At 39.8% G+C, this 22,939-nt stretch overlaps 1 protein-coding gene across 1 annotated transcript; it reads right to left on the reverse strand.

The window, feature by feature from the left end:
- Window positions 1-3,629: 3,629 nt before the first annotated feature.
- On the reverse strand, window positions 3,630-22,024 carry dcaf13 (ddb1 and cul4 associated factor 13). The gene is made up of 11 exons (XM_036558777.1): window positions 21,822-22,024; window positions 20,862-21,061; window positions 19,910-20,017; window positions 18,455-18,544; window positions 18,109-18,264; window positions 17,575-17,652; window positions 17,400-17,482; window positions 17,057-17,221; window positions 16,248-16,383; window positions 7,447-7,610; window positions 3,630-4,091 (listed from the first exon to the last, which is right to left on the reverse strand). The coding sequence occupies exons 1-11, from the start codon at window positions 21,889-21,891 to the stop codon at window positions 4,004-4,006; spliced, it is 1,338 nt and encodes a 445-aa protein (XP_036414670.1). The 5' UTR covers window positions 21,892-22,024; the 3' UTR covers window positions 3,630-4,003.
- Between the last annotated feature and the right edge of the window lie 915 nt (window positions 22,025-22,939).

Raw genomic sequence — 22,939 nt, forward strand, 5'->3', positions numbered from 1 at the left:
TGATTTTAGTTTATTTTGCAGTCATGTTAAATCCTCCCCATCCTCGTCGCCGTCATCCTGCAAGAAAAGGCTCCTGGCATCCTTAATGTATTCAAAACACGTCGAGTCCCGCTCTCAGGTCCGCTCTCCTCTGGCTCTCCTCCTCCGCTCCCTTCTGTTCTGCCTTCCTCCTTCCCTCCAGGTTGGGTGATTCTTCAAGATTTCTTAAATACAGGGAAAAAAATGGACGCAACGAAAAAAAGCGAAAAAACCCTCACTGGCCGCGCGTGGGCGGAGCGACGGAGACACGTAAAGAGAGCGGATTTTCTTTTCACGCCCGCATTCCGACAAGCCCCGCTCCCCTGCGCTGGGATTGGCTGGTGGGATGTTGCCTCAGAAACAGTGGAGTGCTTGTGAGATACTGCTTTTGAACATGTTGTTAATTATCTTATATTATCTGGAAATCATTTTATTCATAAACCTCTGATTCAATTCCTGCGATTGTAGTTGTTAATAGAAATTGAACACTGGATCACTGCCCTTAAATTGATCAGTGATAAGAAGAGACACTTTCCTCAGATTATCTGGAGCTTTGCAACTTATTCTGATTCCCCCAGTGTCTGATTATCATTAGGATTTTTAAAATGTTAATTACTTATCTAGTCTGTTTGTTGTTTGAATTTCATTTTATGATATTTTATATTATTTTGCGACTGTTAATTAGTATTTTAGCATTTAGTATAATATTGACCTATGTTGTAGGGATGTGTGTTATAATTGTTATGAATAAATGCATGAATAAAAAAATGAACTACCTGCCACAAAATAAGGTAAATGTAGGCCACGCCTCAAAGTTTTCTTACTCGAAAGAATTTATTTATTGAGCCTCTGAAATAAATGTCGTAGTAGGTATATAAGGATTTAAGTTTGCTGTAAGACTGAAAAGTGTTGTAATATTTGATTAAGTTAAACTATATATATATATATATATATATATATATATATATATATATATATATATATATATATATATATACACACATACATACATACACACACAATACCTAATTACTTAACTACCTGGTCCATTTTGTAGCAACCATGCAGAGACAGTTATTCACCTATTTTAATATTTTCAATACATGAAAAAAATGGTTAAACCTTGGTTGATTTATTGTTCATATTATTCATAAAAATATATTGTTTTTGAGGAAACATATTATTTGGTCTTTGAGAAAATCAGAGAGCTAAATGCACACATGTATATATGATATATCTAATACTTTTAATGGCTATGTTTTATATTCACAAGTGTGAATTCTCATGCAAAAGGTCCATTTCTGCTGCCTTTGAAAAGGAGATGGACCATTATATTAATACAGCCACTGGAACTCTTAAAGCATGTATGTACTTCAAGATTGTATGTAGTTATGTACATCCTCCTAGCAAATGTATGCATGTGTGCACTGTTATATGTATATTTTTACATGCATCTGATGTTGAGTACCATGTTTTGAACTACTAGCCAATCCTAGCGCAGAAGCAGGATACTATTAGCCAATCATAAGCCATCTTTGCCCAGTCACAGCGCAAGAGGCTATATGCTAGCCTATTTGCTAATGCTAGCACAGGAAATTTCATATTACTAGTCAATCGCAGCGTAGGAGAGTAGATACTACAGCCAATCACAGCACACTGAGTACAAACTAGTAGCCAATCCTAGAGCAGGAGGCGGGGTTCGTCCGAATACAGGTGGGAAAAGCAATAACACGCATATTCGTGGGGGAGGACGCTCGTTCATTGACAGCCAGGAGGGGAGCAGCTCGAAAAGCCGGAGTGGAGTGAACACTACAGGATCAGCACCGTGTTCTAAAAATAGCACGAGCCAGAAATGTCCACTAATAACCAGTCGATTCATAGTGGAGGATTTCCCACGCCTGCGTTCACCACCGCGGCCAGAGGAGCAGAGACTCTGAAAGCGGCCTTCACAGTGATGTGTACTCGCTCACTCACAGCTTAACGTCCATAAGGGCAGATCAATGGGGCATTTTTCTACTTGAACTGAATACGTGGCCTCAACGGACAACACTGACCAGCCGTAACATTACACCTGCCTGCTTGTCCCATATAGGTGTCCATCTGCTTCTGTGCATACTTTGTAAGCCCCCTTTCACCCTGTTCTTCAGTGGTCAGGACCCCCACAGAGCAGGTACTATTTGGGTGGTGGATCATTCTCAGCACTGCAGTAACACTGATGCGGTGCTGGTCTGAGTGGATCAGACACAGCAGTGCTGCTGTAGTTTTTAAACACTGTGTCCACTCACTGTCCACTCTATTAGACACTCCTACCTTGTTGGTCCACCTTGTAGATGTAAAGTCAGAGACGACAGCTCATCTGCTGCTGCACAGTTTGTGTTGGTCATCCTCTAGTCCTTCATCACTGGTCACAGGATGCTGTTAGCCCCTGGTTGGTGGACTATTCTCAGTCCAGTAGTGAAACTGCAGCATTTAAAACTCCAGCAGCACTGCTGTGTCTGATCCACTAGTACCAGCGCAACGTCAGTGTGACAAGTGCAGCGCCAAGAATGATCCATGATATAAACTTACTATATTTAACGCAGCATATATGGGGGGAAAAAGAAATAAAAGAAAAACACACGCACCCTACTGCCACTAGCCTTAAAAGGGCAGACACCATATGAGTGACCACCACCATTTTTTTCTGAAGGCTTCCTTCAGAAGAGTGGAGACAGCAGTGGAGAAAGCCAAGCAGAGATTGAGCTGAGGAGATTGAAATGATGAGATTATAGAATAAGGAGTGCGCAGGGAGGCAGGCAAAGCTCAGATTAAAGGGATAAGGAGGACTGATTAAATGAACTTCGCTCGTTAGGGTGCCAAGGTAATTATCAGGTATCAACAGGGGTTTATCAGAGATAGCCAACCACTTCAACCAGGCAATACAAAAGTAACAGACAACATGATATCATATCGCAGCTGTGATGTTATTCATGATAACACACAACATTGAGTGTTCTGTTGGTTTCATATTACAGTTTTGCAAAGTGAAGAAAAACAGCAAAAAAACTCCAAACGTCTCAAATGTTTTTAAACTTGCTAACGTCTTTCATCAAATACAGCTTTTGTGGAACGATACATACCGTGGCAAACCATGATTAGAGCTAGGCCCTTGGGATTTTGGCCATAAATGTCAAAACTGTCAATTCCTAATTATGTTGGTATTTAATGTGTGTAAGGTCTTTAGTCTGGCTCCTGAAGGCCTAACCAATGGGAAAGCTTGTTTGGGTGTATCCATCTAGAAGCCATGTAGAAAAAAATTGATTGGACAATGTTTTGTTGACCTTTCAAAATTTTATCCCTTTGGTTTCCAATCAAAATGTATCTGTGAATTAAGAGTATTACTATGATACTTGCAGAATTCAAATACAACAGTCATAATGATTCTATTAAATGAAATTGAAGTACAAATGACAGACATAATCAGGGTTTCCATGAAGGCCTAGATGGCCCTCACAGGGTTCTCCACTGGATACTGGTATGACCAGACTGTGTGGTCAGAACTACTGTTGTATAATAAATAACATTCGTTGTGTTTTTTTTTTATTTCTATAGAAACTTGAGAAATCTTGAGGTTATGATTGTATAAAGTCTATTTTATTTCTCCAAGGTCTGTGGGTGATCCAGGTCGTAAACATTTAGGAACATGACACTTTGCTGCTGTACAACAGCTTAGAAATACTCCATAATAATAAGCCAAGTGGAGTATAGAAATCACTTGGCAGATTCTTTACAGCGATAACAAAAGGAACATCCCACTATGACAGTCACAGCTGGTCTCCAGACAGTCCTCCAAAACACAAAGTTAAATATGGATTAGGTGAAAACTGCTGATCACCAAAGAAGTTTTGGAATGGCTTTACTGGAGGGATCTTCACGGCAAAATGTCTTTAATAGATGGGTGTGTTCGTTCGGGATGACTGAAGCACTTTGGTGAACTGGCACGTCATTATTCCACTACAGTCACCACGTGTTTCTCCTTCTCAGTCACCAAGGGAACGGAGCCCGGCTTGCTGTGTTTGCGTACGTTTTGTGCCCTAAAAAAAAACAGGAGAGGAACAAAGAGAGATGAACAATGAGAACGATGCATGACTCAAACACACATTCATTTCCTCCCTCGCTCAGGTGAGTCCAGCAGCAAAACACACAGGCACTCAGGAACCAAATTCACAGAGTAAAGTTATGGTTTTGGGCTTCTGCATATACATTTAAAGGAGAACTCCACCCTTTATCAACCTGTATTCTGCAGCATACTTTTGTTACTTCCACATGTTTCCACATAAATAAAAATGGATGGAAAATCCATTAACTTTAAATTAGAGCTGCACGATTAATCACATTTCATCATCATCATCATCATCATCATGATACAAGTGTCCATAAAGCACAAAGTGTTAAGGGCTGCAATGACGGCACAGATCAAACTACACTATACATGCACAGCGGCAGAGCGATGTAATCAGACTGGCAGAATTGTAGAGTTAAGAGCAGCAGTGTTAACTTGTGAGTTAATCAAACTCTAATTTAATGACTTAACCACTCTGCTATAGAGCCAATCACAGCACACTCACATACAGAGCTCAAAAAGTACGCTATCCTGAACAGCTAGCCTGTACAAATACTTCCGATGTAATAACTCCCAGGATGGTGAAAAAGATGTATGAAGAAGTAATGGCTACTGTTACAACAAACTTGCATCACCAAAAGGAGCTTTTTGCTTTCTGTAGGCTTTAAAGAAATGCTTATGTAGAGAAACATTCAGGGAATGCTGACAGTTTTTCTAACAGCCTTAATTTACACAAAAAAATGTGGTTGCAATTGTGCAACTTCATTTTTATATTTTATAGCCGGAGATACACTATTTTATAATTATAGTTTTAGACTTAGATTTTCTAATTATAATTTAGCATCTCTTACACTGCAATATCCAACAACTTTATTGAACATCACATTTAATGCCAATATTGTACAGCCTTACAAAAATATGCTGATAATAAAAGCTAATGGGTGGGTGTTGAAGTAACCACAATTGTACTAACAAAATTTGGACACACATAACCTCATAAGCCTGAACTGGCAACTTTACAGGAGAAGGAAAACGTTAACTTAATGTATATTAATGTAAGAAGATTTTGAACTATTGCTATTGTTCTGTTCATCATGAAATGTTTGCACAATGTAAAGAGCAGCAGTCATTTTCAAAAGACAAAAAACAGAATTATGAATTTATCATAATCATTTTTTTGTGATTACAATGAACAGTTAAATGTATGAAGCAGGAACAGTTACTCTCACAGCAAACCTGCACCACTATAAAGAGCTTTTTGCCTTTACAGAAGAGAAATATAAACACGCACCTTTATAGAAAAAGATATTCAGGGAATGATGTTTTGCTTAATAGCCTTGAAGTACAATAAAAATGTGCTTGCAATTGTAAATAATTTATTATTTTCACCTTTTCCCTTTTGCACGCAGTACTATATGTTTTGTGATGAGCTTTTTATGCTATTTGCTTAAAAGAGACCTTAGATTTCTTTTTAATTACAGAGGATAAAAATAATTTACAAGACTTCATCCTGATCTTATTGGTATAGTTTGTCATCTCATGAGTGCAACACTTTAATTTGTTAATTTGGAACATTTCTTCCAGCCCTAGGGTGAGTGGACCCCTCACATGGTGTTAAGAGCAGCACTGAGAAGCTACAAGGCAGCAAATCCACCTTCTCTTTCCCTCCACCACACAAGTGAGGAAGGAGTAGTGCCTGGAATCCGGCCAGGAGCTCAGAGCCCCAGCATGCAGCCCATAAGGACCTTTCAGCTGTCCACTGGAGCTTGGCCACAGTGCAGGAGCAAACAGAAGCAGTAAGCCAAACTGTGCCAAGCAGCCTGTGCCAATGCCCCCTGCAAAACCTGTATTAATATTAATAACCAGATCTAAAGCAGGGTACTTATGTGAAATAGATTGTTATTTTTGTTATACACATGCCAGCTGTCTTGTCACGGTCCTAACTTCAATTTCCAGAAGCATCTCAAAGAAATTGCTGTTTTCAGTTTTTAGTCTAACCAAGGTCAGTTTAGCTTCTAACTGTAAGTTATTACAGTAAAAAGATGTGGCAGATGTGGTGAACACATTAGCCCACTCTGAAGTTGGCATCCATTTTTGCAGTGGTCTACTCTCAACTTGCCAGTACGACGGGATATTCTGTATGCCACCCTGTAGTCTACTTAACTGGCTAATTCAGCAATTATTCCTATACAGTTTTCGCCCCATCACAACGAAGCCATCATTTAAAGTTCTATCTGTGACAATAGCTACAAAAATACATCCTTATTTACATTTTAGCTAACTTTCACAGACATCACCTGTTTTTCTCTTACTGTCCAAATGTAAAATGGAACTTTTAAGCCACTAAAAATGAAACTTAGACTCACTTAACTTCCTGGAGGAACACTAATAAACAGCGGCTCTGTACAGTTAAAAACAAAGACCCTAATGTGTTTACTGCCTGCTGCATATCGTACAACAAAAAGGCTGATTGTTAACTGTATGTTCCTGCAATTATGGACTAAAAATTAAACCTTGCTTAGTCAAGTATTGCTTTTTCCCAGTCCTCATCCCTGACACAGAACATTTTTCAAATATATGCCGCTGTGAATAAAAAGCCAACGCCAGCCACTCAGCTGAAGATGGTTTGTTTATGCGATTGGAGAATAGTGATGCAGGTTGAAGATGAGCAAGAGTCCGAGTTCAAAACTATTCATGCCGCTATCCAGTAAACTAAATAGTTCAAGCTTATATAGCAAAACACTAATGAGGAAGGGCTGAACAATATCTAATTGCGATTTTCCTCACCAATATTATGACTGCAATTTAAATTGCGACTATTTTTTATAAATTAACTTCCAGGCCTGTTCTTTTGGCCAAGACCACTAACATGCCCATTTTTTCTGGCTTGAGGCTTGAACAACGAACGTAGTATGCCAGGCTGCCAGATAGTTGTGGCTGTGACATCACAGCACATGGGTGTTTAGATGCTTCTGACGGGTGCAACTCACCTACAGGCAGTTTACGTTTTCTGTGTTGTTAGGTAAAATCTACCCATTTAAAACTTGCTAAAACAACGATCCAGACCAGTCCTGTTCAGGGGCCGTCCAATGCAGTCATTACAAGATATTGCAAGTATTATATGAATATAATAGATCATAAGGACTGAAATAATGCTTCCATACATTGTGATGTATCAATGTGGAGGTGTCAATTTAACTGCAATGTTTAAGCATAAATATACACATAAACATACATACACACACACACACACACACACACACACACAATTTTATTAGTCTACATGTCAGAATGTAGGTACACACAAAGGAGAGGAGAGCACTTACTTCCTACGTCTCGCTTCCTTCATCTCACGCAGCTCTCGCTTCTGTTTGAAGATGTCTCTGGGCAGGTGACGGTGGCGGGCGATGCGTCGTACCTGCGGATGGTGCTGGAACTTGTCCCTCAGCTTCTGGTTATAGTTGAGAGCCGCCTTCTCTCTGGGGGTAAGCTGTACAGGAAAGGGTTGAAGGGGAGGGTGGAGGAAAAAAATGAAAGTGCTCAAACGGTGTTGAAATGATAAAACACATTTGTCCAACCTTTTGCCACCGAGCACAGACATCGGAAAAAAAAAAATAAAAATTTCATCAAAATTGAGTTGCACTGGAGGCTAATGTAGCTAAAAAACTTAACCGTTCTTAATATCAAACAGACTTGATTACGTGGATTCTGCCACAGCACTGAAAGTTCTGCCACCCTTTGAGGCCAGTCTAGTGTCCAGCAGTCCACTGTCAAGGGAGCTGAGGGTGTTTGGGAGGCTGTATGGACAGATTAGCTTTATGAGACGTGTGTGGCCAGGAGCACAGAGAGCTTCAAAAACTGGAAGCAGACAGCACAGCACTGATGTGCTGCTAAAAGAAGAGGAAACCATGTTCTGAATTCCCTCGTCGGTGCTGACCGTCATAAAACCGCGTTCCCTCCACCAGGGTTCACCGAGATCCATGATTTCTGGTGGGCTCTGGTTCAGTTCTTCGGTGTGGACTAGAGTACGCCGCAATATATATCATTTTTTTCACTTCACTTATCTGTTAAACTTTCTAAAGGAGAACTAGTTGATACAGCAGGTGTTGCTTACTGACTTCAGGCAAATAATCATATTTCACCACATCTGACTGTGATATCTGCATTTCAACCTCATTCATCCCCGGTTTGCGTGTCCGCTATGCTTCTTGTGCGTGCATACAAGCACACACAGGTCCGGTCCGGTCTAGCTTCATTTGTATGATGTGATAACAGTGCGACCTGGGATTTTGAGTGCTTTATTGTTGTGTTGTACTCTCTTTTCACCTCATTGTCCAGTGCAGGGGTTGGCGACATGCAGCGAAGTCAATGTGGCTCTTTTACTGCCACCTTGCATCGGCACAGCAGGATCAGATTTTTAGGTAAAAATTAAATAATACTCCTTTGCAGTAAAATTAAGCTTTGCTTAGCATTCTAACACAGTTTTAACAATAAATGGTCTCAAACACTGACCACCAACCTTTAACCCTGAAGATTACCACACAGAAGGCTGGTCATAGACAAAAACCCTCACCTAGCTAGTAGCTAATAAAATGGCATAGAATTGAAAGATTCAAGAAAATCATTGAGAATTTCAAGACGAACAGATTCAATTGCACTTATAAGCACTACAGCTGATTTTTCTGATATGCTTAACCTGCAACGAGAGACTGTTGAGAGAAACTGTTCTACTTTTGCAGAAAGGTTTCCTGCCGGAGATGCGAGAACAGTGGCTATAGCCGAGCTAAAGCTTAAAGCAGAAAGAAACATGTCTGCATTTTCTTTTATATTATTGTATTATACAGTATTTGAGCCTATACTAAGACATTTGCATATATTATACATATATTTACAGCCAAGATGTTCAAACATTACACTTATAAAATAGGCTAAATGTTGGTTTGATTCTTGTTGAAATGGGACAAAATGGACCCCTGGTGTAGTGCGAGCACCCTCAAGACAAAATGACAAGGAATTCTGTTAAAGATGGACGTTAAGTTTGTGATGTTCACTATTTCAAAATCTAGTCATGTAGCATACACCCTGCTTAAAGAAAAAGTCTGGTTAAAAGTTAGGTGTGAAAGCTCCCTAAACCCATGTTAAAGGAATATCTAACAGCACCAGCATGATCACAAAGAAAGCTGAGGCTTTCCTATTTATTTAAAGCATGAGTTCTATTAAACTGTACACACTAAAATTGCTATTGTTTATTCGCACGTAAACAAAACTGATACATTTTGAAGCGAAGCTTTTCTTGTTCAACTCACAAAGCCAAAATGAATCCATAACTACATAAGACACTTTCTCTAAAGACACCAGCTCACCATCTGTCTCACCGTCCCATAAAACCCCTCCCACCGGCCGCAGCTCATCTAAGTGCAGCCTCTGCTAAAGGCTTTCATTCTAATTAAAAGCAATGATTTTTTTCCCCTTCCAAATTAAATTTGTTTAAGGCTAATAGCTGCTGATGCCATTGAAATGCACTGCTTCTCTAGACAGAAAGTAGAGACCCATTAAACCTTATTTACAGCATTCTTGACAATGTTCACATGAGTGAGATGATGAACAACACAAGCTTTTATAGACTGTAGACATTAACCTCCGCAACATATACTACCATAAACCTGTTACAGGAACTTCTACAGTAAAGAAGAATGACGTTCCTTTTACAGTAACATTTAAGAAGCTACAGTAATGAGTGAGCCAAGCGCAGAAGTGAAAAAGCTGACACATTAGTTGCTGGCATAGTTTTTTTAGCTGCACTATATAAGATTTTTTGACAGAAGCAGCATTACTGAGTCACCCAGTAAAGCCTGAAATAATAATTTACAAGAGGTATGGGGTCGGAATTACGCAGTTTTTCGGACCACATCATACTTCTCTACATGCTAATGTCACATGCACAGGTTTAGAAAAAAGAAAGTATGGCCTGATATTCAGGTCTCATATGTAACATCAACATTACACTGATGAAAATACGATGATAATAATAGATAATTCACTCAGAAGGCACACCCTTCAAGTTTAGACCGAGTTCTCTTTGAATACTCTTTCTACGTGCTCGCAATTCAGATTCATCCATTCAGGAAAGGGGTCCAAAGCACAACCAATGCAACAAAATGTTCTTCTGCATGTTCTGTGCAATAATACATTTCACCCAGAGAGGTCTCCAAATCCCCAAACCTTACACAGTGTAGCTTTAATAAGAACTCTTTTAGATGTTTTTGTTCTTTTTCCTTATTCAACAATTGGTAACACTGTTTTTCAAGGCTACCTCCATACAGACTTTAACACATAAATAAGGACTGAATTACATATTTATAAAGCAATATTTAAGCATTTACAAATAACTTACACCAGTAATTGCAAGATTGCAATGTTTTATGAAAGAATATGACACTGAATTGACCTAAGCTAACAGAACTTAAGATAAAGGAGCAGTTCTATAAACTATTTTGATCATTTTCATACATATTCTGTTATGCATGAACATTCACTTTCTTGTACAAAAATCTTGTGCTTATGTACAAGTTTGTAAAATATTACTTTGTCTATGTCTATAACTGTCTAGATTTCTATTCAAGTTAAAGTACAAAATGTCTCGCTTTTACATCTGCTTAAGTGTAAAAACTGAACGTACTGAAAGTTACTACAGATGTTTTATACTATTTCGGTGAACAATTTCTATTCTCAAAACTTAATTAAAATTGTGTGACTGCAGACATAAAAAGGGGCTTAGTTGTCCAGAGCCACACAGGTCTCCTTAACAGAGACTGTACTTTAACTCAAGCAGAAAAGATATAGAACTAAAATACTTGGGAAAGATGCTTCATAACGGTGTTATAAATGGAGAAAATGTCTGTCACTATAGTTAAAAGCCCTTTGGTCAATACAATGTCAGTTACTTGATAAAACATCTGGCATCATCTTGCTATTACTGGCATTAGCTATTCATTATTACTCAAGTATCACTTTATAAATAATATAAATCAACAATAATCAATGCATATGCATGTGTTGAAGTCTATGTTGGTAGCCTTTATTTGAAGTGTTAATCAGCAACCCAACATTTGCAAAACATGGACAAAATGGTACCACTATTGTGTTTGGCCTTGCACTCCAGTAGGAGTGGGCAATATGGCAATATTATTATATCACGATACTTGACGATACACGATATGCATCACGATATTTTGTTTTTCTAAAATTTAATACACTGTAACAGACAAAATAGAACCCATAGAACCACATCAAAAATACGATAACTACAATGATTTCATTCAAATGTTTTACAAACTGCACTGCACTAAATCCAATTAAACAGACCTAATTGAGCTCACTTTGTAATGAAACGTTGTTAGTGAGTGTTTTAAGTATTGATATTCAATACATACTCAGAAAAAGGAAATCGTGATATAACTTTTTCATGACAACAATAAAAGATCATCATATTTCCCATCCCTACACTCACGTTATGAATCTGTAATCTGACATGATTCAAGATTGGCCTTTATTATTTTGACCAAAATAGCTTCCTTTGTTGGATTTCATACCTTTCTCTTCCGCTCCCTGCGTCAGTTTCAAATCTGTGGATTTGTTCTTTTGCACCAAAACAAAACATAATTCTACTATGTGTTTGAGACTCTTGCTTCAGTCCAGCCGCTCTGTCTGCTGCCACTGACGCAGGAAAATCAGCATTATTTCCCAACTGTTTAGAGTTTACAATCAGCATTCTTTGCCACACCACAAAAGACTAAAGACCTCCGATATGAAATGTGACGGGACTGTCATCCAGACAATTCTCTTAAAGGCCGAGCCTTGATTCAGCATCTCCTCCGCATTTAATTAAAAAACCCTCCTGCTCTACGACTTGATTGTTTGATTCTTCATTATTTTTCCAAAGTGGCCAACTTTAAGTGATTGGCCGATTTAAAGTGCTGACAGGTGCACCGCTCGTCCGATCCGTTTAAGAGAAGAGCGTCAGAATAAATCTTATCCACTGTACGTGCAGAGCAGAGATGGGCCAAAACCCTGCCAGCCCTGAGCTGCATTAGAGAGTCAGAGCCACTGAGGCTCAGGGACGATAGAGAGACCTCTTAAATACAGAAATGAACCTCTCTCTGTCTTCTCTCTCTTGTAAACAATGGCTGTATGTGTCTACTTCTACTTTATCTAGTTCTTCACAACAAAATTAACTGTTAGGAAGCAAAAATGTCAGAAATGTCACATAAATCAGTTTGTCTAGATCAGGGGTCGGCAAACCAAATATTAAGAACAGCCATTTTGTCCTTTCAACAATAATTAAACCACCTTGGGAGCCACAACATTTGTCTATTTTACCATCTTTGCTGTAAATATGCTGTAGTATGTGCTAATGTCCTAGTATAGGCTTAAAAAGTGTGGTACAAATCAAAACGCAGACTTGCTTTGCTCTGCTTTATGCTTCAGCACAGCTATAGCTGCTTTTCTCGCATCTCCGGCAGGAAACTTTCTCAAAAGTAGAATATTTTCTTGTAAAATGTCTCTGAACGTTCGACTTTTTATGAGGCTGAAGTTTGGTGCCCGAGGCGCCAATGTAACTATTGCACCATTTAAGGTGAAACAGGAAAATTCGAAGAAGAACCTGACTTTAGTTTTGTGACTTTTTAGTGTTTGACAGTTTCTCGTTGCAGATTAAATGTATCAGGAAACCAGCTGAGTGATTATAAATGCAAATAAGTCCATGCATCTCAACATTATCCATGTTCGTCTTAAATCTTTCTCTGCTGTTTCGTTAGCTGCTAGCTAGGCGCGAATGTTATTAACGTTGCTACGTGGCCAGAAGTGTGTGGGCCGATCTTCAGGGTTTAAGGGTGCATTAGCAGATATAGGCTACATTAACTTCAGCGTTTAAGACCATTTATTGTTAAAACTGTGTTGAACGATCAGCAGAGCTTTATTTTACTGAAACGGAGGATAATTTTATTTTTACCTAGAAATCTAATCCTGCTGTGGATCTGCAACAAAGCAGTAAAAGACTGCGACGTCTTCACAAAGGAGTTAGCATATATGAGGTTTTAGCACACATTTGATCCTCGTGTTAAGCGATGTCGGCACCCGGTCACCATTCGATCTACCACTCCGTGGCATTATTGTATTCGACTTACAACCACCCAAGGTAGGCTAACCAAACAAGTCTTTAATCCAGTTGCAAGAGCAGCACAGTGGAGTTTTTTTACATTCATAGTTATGACTTAAGAATCACGGATTGTGTTTGGATGTTTTGGAGGTGGGCAAAGTCATTATATTTTGATAGAAGACTGCGGGAAAACAAAAATTTTGCCTTGGTATCATGCTTAACAGGACTAGATAAGATACAACAAAGGTCAGGTTTGATTTCAGATTGACTAAGTTCAGACTGCTGATGTGCTTCTGGGTAACTGGGGGAACTACACTGCTATGTGTATGCAGTTATAGGCGTCTACATATTATAGATGTGCTTCAATTTTAATTCTGCATGTTTTTTACAGCACTTTCTAGATGAACATAATGTCTTGGTTGTGTTCTTTGTGCGTTTACACTGTTATATAAGCAATAAACTCACATTACAGCGGGTTGAAGAGAGAAATAAACCAGACGGCCTTTTCTTGGCAAAGGCTGAGTGGTGGCAACACTGCCATAGAGCTACTTATTGAGAGTGATTCCCTTTCTTACTGAACATCATTCTAAGTGCTTGGCAGTGGCCTCTACTGTTGATGCTGGCAGATTCTCTCCACGTCTAGAATATCAGTACACTGGCGTCCGGCCACATCAGAGACAAACCTCTTAAAACCTTTGAAAACACAAGAACACCCCTGAGGAAGACCATCCAGAATATGCTGGAGAATCATTTATCTGTTATACCTTATCTGCTTAGCTGGCATTGAGCTTGGTGATTAATTTCATTCAAGTAATGTGTCAAATATAAGCTGTTATCTGTTTTGTTCGGTCAAAACACCCAGAGAAGCTCAGAAAGGAATGTGTGTGTTTGTTCAGGATGCTGATAGATTACTTAGGCCCCTTTTCCACTGCAGGGCCGAATGGTTCTGAGCACGGAGGGTAACCGTTCCAGTGACGGTTCCTTACGGACATGGTTCAACACAGAACGCTTAACCTTTGGCTCGGTTAGCTAACTGTACTTGGGGGGCCACAGAAACGTTTGGTGGGATGATGTAACAACATAGAACCAATCAGCGAACAGCTATGTTTATATCAATATTGTGCCACAGCATCCTGCTGCACTATTTCAAACCCAAAAGCATTAAAATAAAATCCAGTTTGCTTAAATAAATGAAATCAGTGCACAAATTTAAATCCACCATTCAACAGACATCAAAGTTTCAATCTAAAACCAATTTCTAATTGTTAAACTCTGCTGCCTAAACAGCTAGAAGAGAGTAGCTGGTTAGCATTAGCTCAGCTAGCATGCTGCCAGAGCTGCTCACAACGGAGCAGATTCGATTCTGACTAACAAAAGCTTTACTGACACAAATTTAGATGATAATGACTCATATCTGAGGAAGCCAAATGCTGAAATCAACCTCCTCTCTGGTGTCTGAAGCTGGAGCCTCCTAGCTAAGCTATGGCTAACCAGCTCTACTCCCTTAGCTAACTTAGCTTAGCTAAAGAGATCCAAACACCACAGTGCAGGTTCGATTCAACTAACTGCTCTGCTATCACAAGTATAGATGATAAAGACTTATAACAGTGAGAGCAAAGTTGACTGATCGGTGTCGGAGGTGTTCTGTTAGAGCTTTAAGCTGTAGCCTGCTAGGCTAAGCAAGTGCACGGTGCCTCCAACTACGGCTCGGTTCTAGTGAACCGATGCTTAAAAACACCCGTTTAGAGAATAAACACTCGCATCTGCACACATTTGAATGACTGGTGTTGAAGTGATAGAAAGATAAAAAAAATAGAATAGTTTTGTGGTGGTTTGAGCTGGACGCTGCCGGGCAACGCTAACGCTAATGTGGTTGTCCGGCTACAGGTGGAACCCACTGCAGTACAGGCTGTTTCAGTAACTCATGCTCAAATACAATCCATTTAGAGGATAAACAAGATGACAAGACGAGAGCACGGTGACAGAGACTGGAGCTGGAGTGACATACAGAGTCGAACGTGTTTGTGGTGGGGCGTGTATGTTGCTATTAGCCTGTTAGCAGTTAGCCATTCGTTTGTGCAGTTTTCTTGGGTATTTCCTGGTTCTAATTTAGCAGTACAACAGATGGCAACCGAAACCGTAACCGGTCTCACGAGTCTGGACCAGCGCAGAATGGCCCAGTATGTCTTGAGAACCATTTGGCTTGCTAGTGAAAAGTAGCCTTAGTGTCTGCAACCCTTCACAATATCAGAATTGCACACTACAATACTGGTATTATGATTAACAACAAAATATGTATTGTGCTGCCCTAAAATAACAACTACAGGGAGATTCACTCGAAAGAGGCCCCGAATATTCTGTAATAACTCTCGCTAGGACGAAGCAATCTGAACGAAACAACATGCAATGAGCTCCTCAGTATATGGAGCTTCAAACAAGCCAGGATGCCCCTGCGCCGGAGCGATGAGGTAGGCGCCGGACAGCTGTCGCAATGTTTAACCCTGTTTGCAACTTCCGGTGCATACCCCCGTACCCCTTCATGTGTCTGGCAGAAAACGGGATCACTTCCAGCATCGCATGTAGTGCAATCTATTACACATACATCAAGCTATGTAGTGTAGTTTTTTGGTTCAGATTGCTTCATCCTAACGGGAGTTACAACAGAATATTCGGGGCCTCTTTCAAGTGAATCTCCCTGTACAAACAGCAGCTTCTCTCAAGAGGTTAGCCACACTCCTTGGATGGAGACAGCATGCATAGCTCATAAATCACATGAAACAGAGACCTTTAAACAACTTTACAAGTCAGTCTGAATCTTCGCCGCTCTTCAATTACTGATGTATCCCACTTGGGTCTAGTTTAAAATCAACCATCTAGAAACACCAAGCACTATAAAGCTCAGAATAATGAACCGAAGGAACACAGTTTATTATATTAACAGCTGTTAGAAGTTAAATCCTAAAGGCTCACCAGTCCCAGCTTCTCCGAGGCGTTGGCCTTCCAGAGCCGGATGTTCATTTCATCGGAGCCGCTCAGGATGTACTTATTGTCAGCTGACCATTTCACACAGATGACGTGCTGCATGCGCTTGGTGTGGTACACCTCCCTGCGGACAGACAAAACATAAATTATTTCAATGCAGATTTATTTTCTCACAAAAAATATCAAAAAAAAAAAATACACTCTGTCCATTTTATTAGGCCCACGTACCTTATAGGTGCACTTTCTAATTCTACAAATACAGACTGCAGTCAGTCTGTTTCTACACATAATCTGTTAGCCCCGTTTTTCCCCTGTTCTTTAGTGGTCAGGACCCCCACAGGACCACCACAGAGCAGGTATTATTTGTGTGGTGGATCATTCTCAGCACTGCAGTGACACTGATGTGGTGGTGTGTTTGTACGTGTTGCACTGGTACAAGTGAATCAGGGCTGCTGGTGTTTTTAAACACTGTGTCCACCTAGCCCTTCATCAGTGGTCACAGATCGCTGCCCACAGGACGCTGTTGCTTGGATATATTCGGATGGTGCACTATTTGTAGTCCAGCAGCAACACAGCTATGACCGATCCACCCATACCAGCGCAATATTGGTTACATTTAAAATTCTTTAAAATTATTAACACGGCAATTAACCATCAGCTAAAATCTGATAGTTGAGCATTCATCATCTGTGCATATCCCCTAACATATATCGCCCAGCCCTAAACCTCAGACCGAAGTGACCATCACGATGGTGTATTTAATATGCAAATCTGATGATATGGCTCTCCTCACTCACCTGCTATGGCCGCCGTTTTTGGGGAAGATGCGGATAGTTTTATCGAAACTGGCTGATACAAACTCTTTCCCTGTGGGGGAGTAGTCCACATCCAGTACAGCAGAGACATGGTCCATGTGTACGGTCACCGGAACGTCCAGGCGCCTCATATCATATGTGTACAGACTGCCAAAAGAGAACAGTTTAACATTCATTATTTCATCAGTGAAGTAAAGGAAATCTACCGGTATCATGGTCCGAGTACTTAAATTAAGGTGTCCACAAGGGATTGATGAATTACCACGTTCTAATCTTTAGTAAAGAAGTAAAATATTTTTAATTCTATGTATTTTATATGGCTCACTTGTAGTCCTCATTGGAGCATGTGAAATTGTAAGCTTCCATGGGGTTCCAGCAAAGCGTGTTACTTCTGAGCTGCATTATGATCTGAAATAGAGCACAGTGTTATCAATGACACCGAAATGCAAAAACACTGAAGGTCCTGCACCTTAAGTGATTAAAAACAAGACTGTCTTTACCTTTTTAAGTGGGGCAGATTCTCTCATGTCGTACAGAACGATACTTCTATCCGAGGCACAGCTGGCGAGAAGTTCAGTCTGCAAAAACAAACATTTCATAAAGTTTTTATCCTCACGAAAAATGTTCACAAAAACATAAAATTAAACAAGAAACCCCGTGTGCTGATGCATTGTGGGATGTGTGACAATGATGTCATCAGCACAACAGGCTTTGTTTCGGTGAATCATTCAAAAGATTTGTCTTCTACTGTCAATCATTGCGCATCACCTTCAAATAATTTCCGACCGTTTCAGATTTTTTTGTTTAGCCAGTTTAGCTGCTGCTCATCTACACTTCTGTGACATAAGTTTATCTACAAATTGTTCAGTTTTTTTTTGTACAATGCAAAATTCATACAAAATCACTTTCTTTAACCATCCTTTTGTAGCTGAAATAACTGCAAAAAACACTTTTACTCGATATTGGTTCTGTATCAGGTGTGGCAGCTCTTTTAAAAAGATACCTTTTCAAAATGTATGTGTGTTTGCGCTCACCTCCACAGGATTATAGCGAACACAGCTGAAGCTGTCCACCCCCCAGCTGAAGGAGCGAATGGGGCTGCTCCTTTGCTCGTCCCAGATATCCACAGTCTGACCGCAGGTAGCAAACACGCCTTCTGCCTGGTGGTGGTCAATGCTTGTGTATACAGCCTGCAGGGGAAGGACCACAGTGTTATAACCAAAAAGGAGGCCCAACTCCATTTTAAAGCCCATGGTGTTGGAATGGGATGTCCAACAAGCTCATATAAGTGTGATAGTTAGGTGTCCACATACTTTTCGCCAAACTGTGAATTCACACAATGATTAATTCCACTTTTAAAGAATTATAATCATAACACACCTTCCCAAGAATAGTGTTCAGAGGCTCTTCCTGCAGCCCGTAACCAGGAGGCTCCATGTTCCACTGCTTGATAGTTTTGTCGTCTCCTACCTGCCAAAGAAAATAAGAACCTTTCAGAACAGCAAACTTACCGCCTTAACATACATATAAGAGTGGGCAATGGAATTATATTCATAATTATCATGATTAATTATGTCACAGTAAGCCTTTCTGAACAATTCATAGACACACTTAAAGAACACTTGCCACCTATATATTTCATTAACAGGAGAGCATAATTAAAGAGAAATTCCACTGTTTTTCACAATGTCAGCATAATTTAGTCTTTGAGATGTAAACAAAGTGATTGAGTGGTTTGACTCCTTTACAGTGGTGGTGACAGGAACCAGGTGTCACAATGTATTTAACACAAACCCATTCATTTTATTTACTATACAAAGCAGCTACTGAACCTCCTGATTTTATATGTAACGCCGTTGATGGTAAAATCACGGGTAAATCTGAATAAATAAGTGTTCTTTGGGGATTATTTTGCCTTACAATGTCCTGCATGTACCTTTCCACCATGAATGGATTTCAAAAAATGTTTTCATCCAAACGCTTCTGTTAAAACTACTGTACTTTAATAATCCGATCATAATCAGATTTTAGCAGTGATCTGATTATTCAAATGGTCATGTAAACAGCATATACAGATTTCTTAGATCAGAGTAAGATTAAGAAATTTCATAAAGAAAGCTAGATTTTAGCTCAGTAATCAGGTTTCTCAGCACATGTATACTCTTACTCTGATTTCAGTTTTCTGAGTCGCACAGACTGCGGTACCGGAAATAAGCAAGCCGCATTTACCACAGCCCCTGTGAGATGGCAACAAAACGTTTTTAGAGAGATGCCAAAACCGACTATGTGCTTAACAAAATGACAGCCTTTAATAACCTTCATATTGTAGATGATGTACATTCATATTTTCAGGTAAATGTTAATGCTGTGGCATGAAGTTTGAGTTTTACATTACATCTACGTCACATCTTCTGTGAGTTTATTGGCATTTCACAAAGGAGAAATCAGCTTACTCCCTGACTCACGTAACTCAGCGTTTCCCTTTACTTGAACGCTTTGATCGGATTACTAACAAAGATTTTCTGCAGCTATTGGACTGTTAAGTGCGTGTAAATACACTTAACGTCTCAGGCATCTGGCAACATAGCCATACCGATTTCATGTGAGGAGCTTTTAGAGACAGATTTCACATATTCAGACGTCTGGTTCCCATTACCACCACTGTGAATGACTGTAGCTGAGTAAATATCTCTGGAACGAAGCACTTCACATCAAAGCAGTCTGAATGAGCTTGTTGATATCTTAACATTATAATTATGCATAGACTTTGCAAAAACATTGGAATTCCCCTTTAAAGTTCCATGTGCACACTGCATCAATAACATTGTGAAGTACCGTGAAAAAGGAGGTTCCACAAAAGCGAGAGCATATTCCTCTCACAAAGCCTTCATGAGCCTGGATTGTGCGCAGGCATTCACGCTTGCTCAGGTTCCAGATTTTCACCTACAATGGACACAAGTAACAGACTGTTAAGAGACGTCAGAGTACATAGGGCTGTCCCACAACGCAGGATCTCTTGCTCAGCAAGCTAACTTTGAGCTCAGCTTTATCTTTCTGTCTCATTGCGGTGGAGCACGTTTTACTGGGATACATCACCATAGCAACATAGCACCTCAAACCTCCAAAATGATAACTTTACAGAGAAGGAAAAAACCTACTGTACTTTTAATGTTTCCAAGTCATTTTGAGCCGTTTCTTTTGGTCCATTCATCATGAAATTTACACACAATGTAAAGAACAACCTGCATTTTCAAATTATGTAAAAAAAAAACTTAAAAACAGCAAAAATGGAGATATGAGGTTTTCTTCTGACAACAGCGATATGTAGCACACCTAACCTGCTCCAGGGGAGGTTAACTTTAGGATTTTGTTTATCAAACAGCTTTTGGACCAATCAGGGAAAGTTTCTGACCAAACAGGGACAGAGGTGGACCTCTTCGTGGTTCTTTTCGGGTCACTTTTTTTCTATTTTCTTTTTGTGGCATCAATAAGGTGAGAAATGTTGCTGTTTAGTAGAGGAAACAACTCAATCTGTAATTCTAGATATCAATAATATAAAGCAGCCTCTTCTGCATTAAGGACTAACTTGCTGTCAGTGGTGACAGAGTTGCTCTTTCACACTATAAATGCTTTACTTTCTACATATTTACATAATATTTTTCTTCTTTGAGAATAAGCTGCTCGACATGATTAGCTTTTGTCATAAATGCCATGCTTGTCTAAGTTAAACGTGCTTTGTGAGACAGGCCCTTGGTGAGAAAAGCACGACCACTGACCAGTAGCCTACCTCTCCATCACAGGCCCCAGATAACACAACGGACAGACTCTTTGCATGCTTGGCCAGGCAGTTAATGCCATCCCTGTGGCCGTCCAGCGAGGCCACAAAGGGCTTTGCGAAGATGCGTTCCAGCTTGGTGGCATTCAGAGCTCTGGTGTACTCTCTGGGCACTTCAAATGGGTGGAGGGTAGGGTCATAATTTCTGGGAACTGGAAGAAAATGACAGTTAAATTTGACAAAATTCACAAGCATACAGAGTATCCACAGATGGATGCTAAATTAAGGTTAAGGTTAACTGGAGTGGTTTAGCATTAAACGCTCCATTGTAGAGAAACTAACTGACTTATAATTCTTCCCAGTGTTAGTGATAGGAACCAGACGTCTGAGGAGTTTAATGCCTCTAAAAGCCCCCTCACAAATGATAATGAATACACTGCCTGATATCTGAGACACTGTTTTACAGTAGTGTTGCAATAAACTTTGGATCTAAAACTTAATTTTTAATCCATTTTTCAATCCATTCTTGGTGGAAGGACACATGAAGGGTGGTCTAAGGCAAAACAGTCCCAAAAGAAACCTTTTTTTGAGATTGACAATTACTTTACCCTTATCATAATACACAAACATAGTATATAAAAACTCCTAAGACACTTGTAGATTCACTGGTAGTTTTTGATAGTAAATAAAAAAGCTGTATTTGTGTTGTAGACATGGCGACCCCTGGCTCCCATCACCACCACTGTAAAGAAATCTGAGTCTAAGTTTCTCCACCATGACTTTGTTTACATCTCAGCTATTGATTTACACAGAAATTTTGAAAAATCAGTGGAGTTCCCCTTTAAATGTATATTGAGGGTAGAGTTATTATCATGTTAGAGCAGAGCTGGTTTGGGTTAAATTAACTCCACGAGCTGAATGAAGGCTGTGCTTTGTGTTAGCCAGCGTTAGCATGTTAGCAGCAGCACTCACCACGCTGGATGTCTCTCGTTGTCTCCCGAACATAATCGTCCGGGTTCCTGCAGAGCACTTTCACCTTCATACCGCCTTGTTTATCTGGGTTCTGTCATGCAGCTGCGCCTAATCTTAGTTTAATCACACAGCGCTAAAACACAGAGTGAACTCAACACGGACTAACCATGTGTTTACGCGACGTAAAAAGAGCACGCAGTGAGAAAACGCTGCTCCAATCGCGCTGCTGCCCCCTGCTGGTCGAACAGGGCAAAGCCTAAAGCTGTAATATTTATTACTCCACTGAATTAATGACTCCAGTAAAAGTAGTAGGTAGCAGGTAGCTATTAGTACATATGCATAATCAAATGGTTTGATTTAAACAAAGTCATTATGAGTTTTTGGTGTGAAATGCTCCGTTTCAGACAAACTTACCGAGTCGTATTTGTTCACCGTGGTGGTGATAGGAACCAGACCTCTAAGGAGTTCAATGCCTCTGGAAGTTCCCTCAGAGAGCGTTATTACATCAAGTGGTTAGATATATGCTGCCTGGTGTCTGAGACATTGTTTATGATAGTTTTGTGATAACGTTTTTGTTTAAAAATGGATTTTAATTCATTTATTTTAATCCAATCTTGGCGGATGGAAACATGTAGAGCGTTATATGGCAAAATAGTCCCCAAAGGAAACTTTCAGATTTATGATTATTTTACCACTATCAGCACTACATATAAAAACAGAGGGCACTGTAGGTTCCCTGGTGATTTTAGATGGATAATAAATAAAATGACTATAGCTGTGTTGTAGACATGGCGACCCCTGGTTCCTATCACCACCACTGTAAAGAAATCTGTAAGTTCCTCTACTATAAACCATTTGACGTCACGCCACTCTGAGTGACCTTTTTACGTTTCAACTAGTTACACGGAAATTTTGAAAAATCGGTGGAACTCCCCTTTAAAGGAGAAGGACCTAAACCAAGCGTTTAAAATGCTGTTCGTTATATTATGTTGCACTACCTGATGAAACAAAACAGCAAAGACCATTCCATGCTGGTCTAGTGCTGGTCAGGTTCTGGTTTAGCTGGTCATCCAGCATCACCAGTGACCATGCCCGCATCAAAACACAACACATGCTGG

This window comes from Colossoma macropomum, unplaced genomic scaffold (assembly GCF_904425465.1).
Source record: "Colossoma macropomum unplaced genomic scaffold, Colossoma_macropomum, whole genome shotgun sequence".
In the NCBI taxonomy this organism is placed as follows: domain Eukaryota; kingdom Metazoa; phylum Chordata; class Actinopteri; order Characiformes; family Serrasalmidae; genus Colossoma; species Colossoma macropomum.

Coding starts and splice junctions, on each gene's coding strand:
- dcaf13 (XM_036558777.1), bottom strand. CDS start 21,891: ATGAAGGTGAAAGTGCTCTGCAGGAACCCGGACGATTATGTTCGGGAG. Junction 21,062..21,821: donor AACGAGAGACATCCAGCGTG/GTGAGTGCTGCT, acceptor ATTTTCTTCCAG/TTCCCAGAAATTATGACCCT. Junction 17,653..18,108: donor TTCGCTATAATCCTGTGGAG/GTGAGCGCAAAC, acceptor TTGTTTTTGCAG/ACTGAACTTCTCGCCAGCTG.